The sequence below is a fragment of the Lactuca sativa genome, chromosome 1 (genome assembly GCF_002870075.4).
Source record: "Lactuca sativa cultivar Salinas chromosome 1, Lsat_Salinas_v11, whole genome shotgun sequence".
In the NCBI taxonomy this organism is placed as follows: domain Eukaryota; kingdom Viridiplantae; phylum Streptophyta; class Magnoliopsida; order Asterales; family Asteraceae; genus Lactuca; species Lactuca sativa.
Genome location: NC_056623.2, coordinates 198,020,793 through 198,035,324, shown reverse-complemented (window position 1 = coordinate 198,035,324; position 14,532 = coordinate 198,020,793). Strand labels below are relative to the sequence as shown.

Here is a 14,532-nt window from a genome sequence, read left to right as displayed (position 1 = left end):
CTACTCGTCGAGTTGGGGCCTTCCAACTCGTCGAGTAGACCCTTCAACCCGCGTCCATAGTGATCCCTACTCGACGAGTTGGAGCTCCCAACTTGTCGAGTCCCAATCCAGAACCCTAAAATGTTAGAGAAATAAATGATACCTGAAACAAGCGTTACAGTTTGTAGGACCTAGGTTTTGGCCCTTAACTCGGTAAAGAAAGACCATGATGCGGCTCATTTCATAATGGAAATTGTAAGACTATGTTTAGCATGTATCAATCTCTATTATATGTATGGTATGTGGTATTTTGGGGAACTCACTAAGCTTTGTTCTTACGGTTTTATGTTTATTGTTTCAGGTACTTCCGGTTCTAAAGGGAAGGGTCCGTCATGACTGTATTGCATACCCCAGGGTTTCCGCATTGACTACTTATGATTTGTACTATGATGATTTAAATGATGTAATCACTTTGATTGGTTTTGGAACAACTCACTTGTATGGTTTACTGTTCTAAAAATGAAAATTTTACTCTTAATTTTTGGGACGTTACATGAGAGTTTGAGAGGGGGGAAGGGAGGTTGAAGTATAGTGTGTCCAGAGCCATGAATCGGTATGTGTTAATTGTTAAGGCATGGCCCATTTAGCATGGCCCAAACCTCGAGATCTGGAGCAACAGCTTTGTCTGGCGACCTCAAGCGTTCGCCTGATGATCCTTGGAGACCTGGCCCAGCTTCCTGCTAGCTAGGCCTGAACTGGATGGGCCCAAGGCCTGACCTAATCTCTATTTAACCTAATTACAATAAGAAAAGACATAATTACCTTCTGACCTAACAGTCCCTTATAAATAGAACATGTCCCCCCACCTTTTAAAGGGATATTCTCTCTCCTAAAAAAACCTAGAATGGTCCTCCTTTCTCTCTCAACCTCTACACAGGCGCCATGGTTAGACATATAACCCACACCTGAAAGTGGTTCTCTCTAACTAGGATAAACCCGTTCATCATCTTCACCGATCTAACTTGATTGGTGGAGCTTGTTTCTAAGCTTCGGCCCTAGAGCAACTCAAATGATCTTTTGTATTTCTTGCTAGGTACCAATTCAGGAATACACATATGCCATCCGATCCAGATAAAAGACTCAAAACCCGAAGATCCGATGAGATGTCACAACATTAACCATTACCAATAACAATATGGGCTGGTCCACTATTATTGACATAAGTTGAGATTTCACCTATCATATTTGTCATGTGATTCATGGCGCTTGTTTCTAAATACCAATTGGGATCCGAATTCAGTCTCATCGTGTGCATGGCTTGTTTGATATTAGTTGAAGTGTACGAAGATTCGGAGGCAACATAAACATGTGTTGGAGATGGTCCTAAAATATCGACTGTTGGTGGGCGAAATTAACAATAAGGAGGAGCTGTGGGGTATGGAACTTGCAGAGAGTTCCAAGTGGTTCCATTCAAGGTTATCCATGGAGGCTTCTACTGTTGAGTATATAATCCACGTCCACGACCAAGTCCATATCCCTTTCTGCACTCGCCCCCTGTCACGATAGAAACCTTCTGAGGCGCCTTTGACCAAAGACCGAGGTTGTTGAGTGCCAGATTAGGGCAGATGTCACAAAATTGGCTAATGGCGGTGTGGCAGTAGTGACCAATTAAACAATAAGGGAGACGTCGGTGGGTGTTTGTAGAGATTTTCTGGTTTCTTCAAGGCACAATTTTGATCGGGTAGAATAAAAGTCGGAAAGCGATGTTGATTCTTGAAGGATTGTAGCAATGCTATCAACACCAGAAATTGATTATTAACTGAAGCATCCATATTGGTGAGTTTGGTTTGATATGTTCTTGATTTCTTGACAGTAGACAACTATATTCGCAAAATTTTCAAGCTTTGTGTTGGTGAATTTTTGTTGAATGTATAAAGCACTGACTGGTTTACTATCAATAAAAATATGTTTTATTACTTTCCAGGCATCAACGACTGTTGTTCCAGGAGTGAAAATAGTGATGAATAGATGCTTAGAGATTGTCCCATATATCCATTGCATAACAGTTGCATCTAGATGTGGCCACTAATCCTTGGACTTGGTAGTAGAATCTTTGTCGCTGGCAGAGGAGGGATCGACTATAGCAGGTGGTAGAATGTGATCGAGCACTTGGAAAGCATGACAATGGATTTTGAATAGTTCAACCTAAGATGTATATTTATCGTTTTCAATTTCAAGAGTAACAGGAATGTAGTTTCTGATATTGGTTACCATAACAGCATGATGTAGAGGAGTTGCCATTGCAATAGACAAGATCTGATGAAGAAGAAGAAATGAGAGGGACAAGATTATGATCTACAACTAGGGTTGAAGAAGTCGACTGCTAGAGTTGAGAGAGAAGATGATACCACCAAAAATGTTTTCCCTTTCATTCACATGAATATAAATAGTTTACAATATTAACACTTGACCACCTCTAATATACAAATATTACAAGTTATCACAATATAATCGGCTAGTCTAATAAATATCAATATGCATAATTAAGAACAATTAATTGAAAATAATCTTGGTCAAATATAACGTCAAATCTACTTTATTCATAAACTACTCATTAATTCCATATATGTTAACTATCAGACTTGAAACCTCAACCTCAAGGAAGGATGACAACACCGGATACCGCTGGACTAGAAGTCATTTGGTAACTACAAGGATATTGATACTAACTATAAGCTTTATGTTTAGGGGCCCGTCAGGCATTCTTGATCCATCGGGTCGGGTTACCCTCTATTTGCCGGTTCAAAAAAAAAAAAAAAAAACTATAAGCTTTATGTTTAGGGGAAGGGTTACAATTAATTACATAATTAAATCCTATTTGTAGTGGGTAAATGCATCACCAATAATAAACAAACCACTATAGATAATATACAAATACACACCCTGCCAACCAGGCAACCACAATAGCAAGTTCTCAAGTTTTCCTCTTTTTACACCTCTTAAGTTCCTGAAATAACAAGAACAAAATATTACAGCCTCTTATTTGTTAAATTTGTTTTTTAATTTTTCTTAATTTTAACACCTTGATACCCAATTTCATTTTTCTTCTTTTCGCATATAGACATATTGGCTGGAGGCAAATTAAAGCAAACTTCCTTCTTTGGTTTATGAAAGAATGGGGCGGACACAAAAAATTATTTACAATTTGACCGATTCAGTACGACCTTTATCGTTATTTTTTTTACAACCACCATCACCACGATTTTAAGTTTTCTAGTTGTAATTATGATATGATATAACTATTGTTAGTTGTATCTCTCAATTTTAATTCCTAGTTACGATAACATATATAGCCTTGAATGAATTCGTTGTTTTAGAAAACATGTACACTCGCTTATTAGTAAGAAGTATAAGAAAATAACAATAGAAAATGGAATGATTCTTAAATTAAATAATGGTCTTATTTTAGAGTTCTCCGATAGATATTTGTAATTATATGAGTTGTTTATAATGATTTATATATATTTCTATGTTAACCATCTAATGACTATGTAAATAATTCAGAATACAATAAGATTATAAAATAATAAATTAATAAAAATGTCAAAAATGATTTTTTTTTTTTGACATATAATTCCATTTTTGAAAGACAATAAAAACTAGGACAAGTTTTTAAATCCAATTAGAAAAGAACAACATTTTGAAACTTACTACAAGAACAAATAAAGTGATTCATTTTACTGTATAATCCATGCTAATTTTCATTTGTGTGTTTGAAAACAGAATTTTTTTGAAGCAATTAAACATAAAGACTTACTTGAAAATCCAGTGCATCCTCAATCCTTTCTATGATTGTTTCCATTGTAGGGCGTTCCTCCGATTTGTGACTTATGCACTGAAATGCAAGTTTTTTAAACGTATAAAAGCAACGACTATCAATTTCATCTCTTATAAATGGATCAATTAATTTTTCGAGCCCATTCTTATAGTAGCGTCTGACCAAACTTATTAGATATTGTGGTTTACCATCCCCAAAGCTCTTTCTGTAAAAAGCCAACATCCCACTCAACAATTCAAACATCACCACGCCAAATGAGTAAACATCTGACTCTTTACGGAGGATGCCACTCTCATGGTAAATGGGATCCATGTAGAAGTTGGTGCCTGCAGCATTTGTATATAGATGACTACGTTGTTGATTTCTCGTGCTTTCTTTCGACAAACCAAAATCACAAATTTTGGCTTCCATATTTTCATCTAACAATATGTTTCCGCTCTTGATATCTCTGTGTATTACTCTGTTGTCCTCACCTAACCCCGAGTGAAGGTAGTTGAGCCCTCTTGCTGCCCCTAAGCAAATCTTGAGGCGTTGTACCCATGTTAGGCAATGCCTTTTATTTGGGTCTTGGAGATGATAATCAAGGCTTCGATTGTTAGCATACTCGTAAACTATGATCATCTCATTGGCTTCATCACAATAACCGATGAAAGGGATGATATTTTGATGATGGAACTTGGAAATCAAGTTAAGTTCGGTAAGGAACTCATTCTTTCCTTGATGACCTTGAGGATCAAGGCGTTTGATGGCAACTATGAAGTTTTTCCAATGCTCAGAGAGTTGTCCTCTATAAACGACACCAAATCCACCATCTCCGATCCGAGTTTCAGAGCTGAAGCATGCGGTTGCTAAAGTGATCTCCTTCAGTGGAATTAGATATCTTTCTAGGTTTTGAGATTGTTGGTAGGGTTGGGTAATTGTAGAAACTCCTCCGTGGTTCTGTGAAAATAAATAGACCTGAATTTGCTTAAAGATGGTGTGCCATTATAAGTTTCCCTACATGAACAATATACACGAACATAACCTTTCAAAAATTAAATCCTACATGCTTCATTCTTTCTATAAAATATGGTCATTATGTAACCTTGTTTATATGTATATATAAATATGTACGAATTAAACAATTTAAACCGAATGGTTACATTAGACTAGGTGAAAAAAATTGTGTATGTTTCTTAGAGTATCCACGATGCATAGTATAATGAAATGGTTGAGTGAGTTGAAATACCCAATTGACATTCAATGTATTGAACTCAACCATAGTTGAAGTTCACAGGAAAAATAAAATTTTTTTAATATAAAATGATTAACAAGTTAATGATTTTTTTAAAATATGTTACGTTGAACTTTTGTAATGTTCATTGTTTTATTAGAAAAAAAAACAGTAAAGTTGTTTGAAAAGTGGAATAATAATGTGGCAATCCATCAAATTCTATAGCGTTCAATCCTAAACTCTATTAAGCTCAATGCATGCATTATGAATGGTCGCATATAAAACAAATTATAATGTTCTTTATAGGCTGCATTTGACAAAATTAAAACAAATTATAATGTGGTATGACACAAAATGTTTTTCCTTGATTACATATAAAACTGGTTTTCCTAAAGAAAATTGAATGAAAAAAACTTACTTGAATATCTAGTGCTTCTTCAATGCTCTTGATGATCGTGTTCATTGTGGGGCGGTCCTTTAGGTTCAAACTAATGCATCGATATGCAATTTCTTTAATCACATGAAAAGAATGAGTATTAATTTCACCTCTTATTTGAGGATCAATTAAGTTATCCTGTCCTTCATTGTAGTAGCGTCTGACCAAATTTAGGAGTGTTTGTGGTTGATCATCACCAATCCTCCTTTTACTATAAGCCAACATCCCACACAACACTTCAAAAAGTACAATCCCAAATGAGTAAACGTCTAATTCTGTCTTAACGATGCCACTTTCACTGTAAATGGGATCCAAGTAAACTGAATTTGTGTTAACCGCAGCAAGTTCAGTGACTTGTCGTTGATTTCGGTCGACTGATATTGACCATTCAAAACCACAAATTTTTGCTTCCATATTGCTATCTAACAATATGTGTGCACTATTGAAGTCTCTATGTATCACTCTGTTGTATTCCCCAAGACCTGAATGAAGATACTTGAGTCCTCTAGCTGCTCCTCTGCAAATCTTAAGGCGTTGTTCCCATGTTATGAAACGACTCCTTTGGTAGAGATAAAGATGATGAGCAAGGGTACTGTTTTCAGCGTATTCAGAAACTATAATCATCTCATTCCCTTCATTACAATAGCCTATGAAAGGGATGATGTTTTCATGATCGAAGTTGGACATCATCCCAATCTCATTATGAAATTTATGTGCTGCTTGGTAACGATTGGGATTAAAGCGTTTAAAGGCCGCTGTGAGATTTTTCCATCGTTCAGAGAGTATTCCTTTGTAGACCGAACCATTTCCATCATCTCCGATTCGAGTTTCTTTACTTAGTTCATTAGTGGCCAAGTTGATCGCCGTTAGTGGAATTAGAAAACGTTCTAAATTTTGATATGGGTAGCTTTGAACGATAGTGGTTGAAGTAGCTCCATGGTTCTGTGAAAATAAACATAAACGACTTTGCTCAAGAGCCTATTTATTTTGCCATGGTTTAAAGCATCACAGATTCACAATGCATAGTTAAATAATGCATAGTTAAATGGAATGGTCTGAGTTAGAGGTCGACAAACACCGGTTTTAAACCAGTTCCAGTTAAAATAACTGGTTTAAAAGAAAAAGAAAAAAAAAAACGATTTTTGAAAAACTGGTTTCGGTTATAATCGGTTTGGTTTTTTCAGTGTCTTTGAAAATAAAATTTTGTTAAAAAATCGGTTATGTTCTCTCTCTCTCTCTCTCTCTCTCTCTCTCTCTCTCTATATATATATATATATATATATATATATATATATATATATATATATATATATATATATATATATATATATATATATATATATATATATATATATATATATATATATATAGGGTTAGGTTCAATAAAGAACCATAATTACCTAAGGAACCAAGGAACCAATCATTTTTTCAACTTTTAGAACTTATTTTTTATCAAAAAAAAAAAATTAAAAATACAGAAATTTATAATTTTTTATCCTTTTTCCAATGATATAAAATTCGATTTTTTTACGTCAAATTCACAATGTGAATCTTCGAAAATTCACAATGTGAATCCGGATTCACATCTGAAAAATATTTTTCACATTCACAATGTTAATATATGAATTTAGATATTTTTATATTTTTTTTCGATAAAGAATAAGCTTTAGAAATTGAAAAAAAGATTTGGTTCTTTGAAGAACCCATAATTATGGTTCTTTATTGAACTTTTATATATATATATATATATATATATATATATATATATATATATATATATATATATATATATATATATATATATATATATATATATATATATATATATATATATAAAAGACATATATGACCTTATGACACTAATGTGAGATACCGTCACATATAGATAGTGTAGATGCCCAAAAACACATATTATAACAAATGAGCTATTATTTTTTGGTCTTTCTGTTGAGCTGCTGCATTAAATCATGGATTTTATACTTAAAAGGAATGACAGCTAGCTAACATGACAAAACATGACCGTCGTTCAAAATGCATCCAGAAAAAAAAATAAAAAAAAAATGAAAAGATAAAACTAAAATTATAAAGCAATTTATCATGTTGTATTGTCAACGGTAGTTATCATTTTTGCGTATAAACTAAATTTCCTTTAAGTTATTCAAATGAAAAAAAATAAAAAATAAAAAATAAAAAAATAAAACTTACTTGAACATCTAATGCTTCCTCAAGTTTCTTGATTATCACATCCATCGTAGGGCGATCCTCCACTATGAAACTGATACACTTATATGCTACTTCTTTAAACATCTGAAAAGATTGACTATTGATCTGATTTATTATACACGGATCAGTTATCTTCTCCACCCCATCATCATAGTAGCGTCGAACAAGATTAAGCAGAGTTTGTGGCTTATGATCATCGATGCTCCTTGTAGAATCAGCCAACATCCCACTCAACATTTCAAACAATACGACCCCAAATGAATAAACATCTGATTCGATCTTGACTACACCACTTCCATGGTTAATGGGATCCATGTAAAACCTGGTACCCGAAGCCTTTGCATTGTTTCGAGTATTTCGCTGTTTTATGTTGCTAAATTGTGACAAACCAAAACCACAAATTTTTGCTTCCAAATTGTCATCTAGTAATATATTTGAGCTCTTCACAGCTCTGTGAATTACTGGGATGCCTTCACCTATACCCGAGTGAAGATACCCAAGTCCTCTTGCTGCCCCTATGCAAATCTTCAGGCGTTGTGCCCATGTTATGCAACGCCTATTAATCTCGTCTTTTAGACAATGATCAAGGCTACCACTGACAACATGTTCATAAACAATAATGATCTCACTGCTTTCATCACAGTAACCAACGAAAGGGATGATACTTTGATGGTGAAACATAGAAATCATTTGGAGCTCGTTATGAAACTCTTGCTCTCCTTGTTTACTACCCTTTTTAATTCGTTTGATTGCAACAATGCGGTTTTCCCAACGTTTTGAGAGCTGACCTTTGTAGATCACACTAAGTCTACCATTTCCGATCTGAGTTTCATGACTGAAATCTGCCGTTGCCAACTTGATCTCCTTCAGTGGAATTAAAAAACTTTGTAGGTTAACCCCTGAAGAAGACATTGTTTTCTGATATTGGTGATTTGGTATGGTAATGGCTATGTGCAATAAACGGATCTGAGTTTGCTTATAGAGATTAGATCCCCCTTAGGTTTTTCTACAATATCATAAAACTGTTGACTTGAACCAAGTAACTTAAAAACTAAATCCAACTGCTTCACATGTTATCATTTATGTTTCTAAAAAAAATATTATAAAACTGTCGACTGGAACCTATATATAATAGTTATAAAGTGAGAATATTTTATAAGAAATTAAAATTTAGGGTAATTAACAAAGATTATTTATAGTATTTTGAAAAAAGAATGATTTGTTTTTTGAAAAAAATGAAATGGTTCTGTTTTTGAAAGACAAAACACACAAGTATGTGTACTTTTTATTCAAATTTGGAAAAGCACATTTGTTCTTTATTCAATAATCATGGACTTTGGTGTTCCTTTATATCATTATTCCAATTCATATTATTGGTTAATTGCTCATTATTTATAACAATTTGCTACTCAAAATGAACATATATTGATGAACTTTATGGAATTTGTGACCAAATGATTTTTTTCAATTAACTTCTGCATATGTTTAAGGTTTTTTATTATTTGAATAAAATCGAATTGTCCAATTTGACAATTTAGATGAGATTATTTGGTTCGGATATTCAGATGTTTGGATTGGTTTTTAGCAAAACCGAATTATTATTTTGGATTTTGAATTGGTTTTAGTTGATAATTGAAAACGAATAGTCCAAAAAAACCGAATAATATTTATTATTTTGTTATTTTTAATATATATCTTTAATTATTTATAAATTTGCTAAAATATTTTTAGTAGATTAAAAGTTTTCATCTTTTATAATATTTTAATATGCATTTCTTATCAAAAGTTTGTCTATAAAATGGTAAACTATAATATATTTGATTGGTAGTTGTTTATAAATTTTAATTCACAACTAATTAAATAATTTTCTTTGGTTTCAATTATAAAGTAGGTTAGTACTAAAGTTATATATTTATTAAAATGTCTTGATTCTTGAAAACCAAATTGTAAAAACTAATCCAACCGAAATACTATTTGGTTGGATTGGATCGGATTTAAATTTAGATTAGATTATTTGATCTACGGTTTGAAAACCGAAATCAATTTGGATTCACTTGATCGGATCGGTTCAAACAGATCCACCAAACGAACATCCCTACATAGATGAACCATGTATCACATTCCTTTAAGAATGTTATTTTTTTTTTATGTATTATAATTTTAATAGTAGTTTTTTTGTATGCCATTGGTATATTTAACTTCTTATTTTCTTTAAAATAAATTAGCACGATGTGTATATGTTAAATATTTTGGTAGATTTTTTATCTTTTAAAAGTTGTTTAATATTTTTGCATATTTTTTCAAGAACGAGAGTTTGTGCTGGCAGAATTGTAGGATCTTATCTTTTAAATAAGATCTAGTTTTCAATTAGAGAGTAAAAGACATACAATTATAATGACGTTAGACGTCTCTCAAAAGATACTCTCTATTACTAACAAAATATCCTTATATATGAGAAATGCTCTAACTAATAAAGTTAGGACACCTAATGTGACATTTCTAGTTTTAAGGTTAATTAAAAAAAAATTCTTTATACTTATCTAAAATAGAGTATTCTTTTATTTGTGCATAATTTGTCTCAAAACATTATTAATATGAGATAATAATAATATCAATGAATTTATGAAGAAATGGTTTTCATTAATATTTTTAAAACTTGGGATGTCATTCATAATCGATACAGAAACATAAGCATAAATTAGTCTTTATAGGCCTTACATCAATTTATTTAATGACCTAAAACTCCTCATATTTCTCGGCAGATTCAAACATCAATCCTCTTGTATCTTCACATCGCTACCTGTGATACAAAGGAACTGAGTGGGTCAGGCTTAGGAGTCTAGTGAGCACATATAGTTTTCAACCCACAATATTATAATCTTTAAAATATATATTTCACATCAATCAAATAACCTGATTACCCTTTCATGTTATCTTCATTTCCTGATCCTAAAATGATGATCTTGAGGGACCTATCCCAAGGGATCTTTGTAAGCAAAGAGTAGACAATACTGCTTCGGGGATTCTGTTAGCAACATGTGTTAATAAGGCAGCCTTGTAGGGGATGGAGTCTGAAAGTGTTCCACATGAATTTCTAGAATAGTCGGTGGTCGTTACCTATACTCCCTAGATGACTTAGCACAACAACACGATAGTATTATGGTCATAACCTCTCATTTTTATTTCGCACAACCCTTCAATACCCAATACAATTTAAATATGATAAAATAACTACACCAGCATTTCATATTGTTGCACCTAACACATATATCAAGAACACAGATAATAGGCACATATAGCATTTAGATACTTTGTATCTATGTTTAAGATGAAAAAACTATTCAGTCACTTGTTAAACTGGATGACTTGATTAGGGTAGAGCTTCGCCTAACACCTTAGTTTTTTTCTTTTGAAAGGCCTAGATATGATTATCACTAAGTCTTAGTCAACGTTTCATAATTTTTGTAACTATAATAATGATAGTCTAGATTCCTTAGTAATCCTAATGAATAGTGATCTATAGCTGATAAGGAATAACCAGGTATGATCATATCATATGTAGGGTCTGTTTGTTACACATAGACTATTTGGAAATCCCACTTTAAATACCTCATTAAATCTAGCCTAGACATTACCCCCATAAGTAGATCAATCAATATTATGATATGGAATCACTGATAATCTTATTTATAGGTTCATAATAACGATTATGAAAATAAATATCAGTTACACTTAGAGCAAAATAGGTGTAGCTTAATTTACAAAGTTTCCTAACAAAAGTCCAGAAAGTTCGCAGGTAGAACTCCGACCCAAAAGCTTCTATTTTCCAGAATCTGTAATGCCTAGGGCTTCAACGAAAACTTAAGATCTAAATAAAATTTAGACTCAAGGAAGAAATTTTCAGAGAGAATGGTTCTGAAGATGTGAGGAAGAAGTGAAGAGGTTGTTTCTATTTATAGACATTTTTTATGATTGTGTCACACTTATATAAGGTGTGTGTCGCTCCCACGTTCTATGCTTCTCCTCCGGATTTGTGACACATGTCGAAAAGGTGTTGTAACATCCCGAGTTCAGGAGTGCAAATTCATGGTTCAAAGTGTAAATGTGAAAGAGCAACTCGGCGAGTAGGGTCGCGATTCTGGTCGCGTGTTAAGTGGCCAACTCGGCGAGTCGGTGGCTGGACTCGACGAGTTGGTGCTGTGTGGAGAAAACCCTAATTTTGGAGGATGAACCCTATATAAAGGACATTATACCCTCTCCCCAGCCTCTTTACCCTCTCTTGAAGTCCAGAAAACCCTAGAGAGCGTTTGTGAGTGGTTTGAGAGCATTTGAACCTTGGAGAAGAGATTTTGGAAGAGATCTTGGAGAGTTAAAAGGATTGGAGCAAGGGGCTTTGCTAGGATTCAGATTTCTCTTATGTTGGAGTTTCCTTTTGAGGTATTATTTCGTTGCTTGGGCTTTTATTCTTCATTTTGAGGTTTTTGGAAAAGATAGCATGTGGTGTTTTGAGTTGGAGGTTAGATCTGAGGTTGCTACCTCAGATCTGGAATGGAGAAGGTCTAGAGTGCATTAAAGTCCCTGTTCTTGAGTGATTGCTGAAGCCATCTTGTCCCAAACCCTAACCCTAGAGTGTTATATGCTTATATCTCCTTGGATTCACGTAAAGTTTGCCATTTTACGTGATGGATGGGTTGTAGAAGGGTAGATCTATGGTTTGGATCATTTGCATGGCCTGGAAAGCTTCTGTATGAATTAAGATCTAGAGGTACTCGGCGAGTCACAAAGGTGCACTCGGCGAGTTGCTTAAAGATGGGCAAGAACTCGGCGAGTTGGAAGAACAACTCGGCGAGTTGGTTGAAGATAGCCTTGGACTCGGCGAGTCTGTTCTTGGAATCGGCGAGTCTGGTCGTGAGGTCCTAACCTTCTTCTGGTTGAGCCGTGAATCGGTGAGTTAAGGGAGGACTCGGTGAGTTGAATGCGAGGGGAATTAGAGTTGTGGGACTCGGCGAGTCTCGGGGTGACTCGGCGAGTTGAGTCGTGGTTTGGGGAAGTTCTGAACATGGGGACTCGACAAGTCGACGGGTTGACTCGGCGAGTAGGGTCAACCAGGAGGGTTGACTTTGACTGAGGACTTTGACTTTGACCAAGAGTTGACCAGTTGACTTCCAGGAGTATTTTGGTTGTTATTGGTGATTATTGGTTTCGGTGATTCAGTGGTGGAGTTCGTGACGCTGGTCGGAGCAGCGTGGACTGTTCTTCAATCGGCAGTAGCAGGTGAGTCTTCTCACTATACTTTACCTAGAGTGGTAACAGAGTTATGTGATAGAGATATTATATGCTATCTATGTGATGTGTGGCACTGCATTATTTCTATGTGATTTATGCTGTGTGTATATTAGAGTGAGGACCGGAAGGTCCATAGAGCTAGGACCAGAGGGTCCGTAGAGTTAGGGCCCAAGGGCCCATAGAGTTATAGCCTCGAGTGGCTAATATATGTTATATGTGGTATTTTTAGAATTATGTGCCAGTGTATTTGTATGTTGTTTATGTATTGAGATTCATTGTGATATGTGATTCAGAGTTCTCAGAGTTAGAACCTTTGGGTCCTTAGAGTTAGGGCCTGAGGGCCCAACGAGAGTTGGGACTGGAGGGTCCCACTGAGACACACTGACCAGAAGGTCAACAGAGTTATATCCTTGAGTGGCTAATATGTGTTAGAGTGGTATTTTGGGGAACTCACTAACCTTCGTGCTTACAGTGTACACACCAGAGGAAGCGGTTGTTTTGAAGATCCTGGTTTATTAATTGATTGAACAAAAGAGTCATGTATTGTAATTTATATAAAATGAGATTTTTATGAAAAGTATTAAGGAGAAAAGTAATTTTAATTGAAAAAAAAATTGTTTTGAAAAATTTCGACGTTACAAGTTGGTATCAGAGCCTTGGTTTGAGGGATTCGGATGCACCTTCGGGTAAATCTGAACTCAAACTGAGGAAGTAGGAAAAGTTTTCAAAGAAATGAAATTCTAAAAGTGAATAAGAGTTCAAAGAGAAAGCGAGAAAGAGCAGTGTGTACAATCAGCCAGAGCCCGAACGGTGATTTCCCAAAATACCCTTACTTTTGTGTTATGAGATATTTATGATACATTTTATGAAATATTATGCATGCTAGAGGCAGGCTAGGTATTTCATATCTTAGGACTAGAGTGGCCTGATTTGTGATGCCTTAGCCTAGGAATTGTTGTTATATGTGTTGTGCTTTTGAGTATGAGTGAGAGTATTCAGTTGGAATCCTCTTAGGCGAGTAACCTAGGAGAGACGCCTAGATGAGTATTGTGGTGCTTATCGAAAGAATAGTTAGAACCCTCGAGGGGTAGAGTTGCAGAGTTCAATGGTGCTTTTGAGAATGAGCAGAGTAGGCGGAGTCATCACCCAGGGTGAGTTCTATGTATTCTTCGATGCCCGAATGTTGCTTGCTTCGTGCTTTGTGGAACTCTCGATGATGGGAGTCATCTACCAAGTGAATATGACGATATTCAGGAGGTAGATGGCTAGCATCATTAGGGGCTCTTCAGCAGCTGATGGCGGAGAAGTGGGAGTGACCTTAGCCAGATGAGTACGCTGGCGGAGTAGAGCATTTCGCTGACGAGTAAGCACGCGTGGCAGAATTAGTGAACGAGAAAGTTGAGCAGCTACCTAGGGACTCTGGAATGGTCCGTGTGGAAAGTATGGGTAGGTGTGGCAGGTAGTATGGGCCCGTACTACTGAAAGCAGAGGAACCATACACGATACAGGGAGTATTCTGAAGGTTCTAAGTGGCAGACTGAGGAGTGATGTTATGGT

General features: G+C 35.1%; 1 protein-coding gene across 1 annotated transcript; it reads right to left on the bottom strand.

The window, feature by feature from the left end:
* Positions 1-2,030: 2,030 nt before the first annotated feature.
* Positions 2,031-8,601, bottom strand: LOC122195611 (uncharacterized). Its single transcript, XM_052767181.1, has 4 exons — positions 7,672-8,601; positions 5,449-6,444; positions 3,797-4,756; positions 2,031-2,986 (listed from the first exon to the last, which is right to left on the bottom strand). The coding sequence occupies exons 1-4, from the start codon at positions 8,599-8,601 to the stop codon at positions 2,954-2,956; spliced, it is 2,919 nt and encodes a 972-aa protein (XP_052623141.1). The 3' UTR covers positions 2,031-2,953.
* Between the last annotated feature and the right edge of the window lie 5,931 nt (positions 8,602-14,532).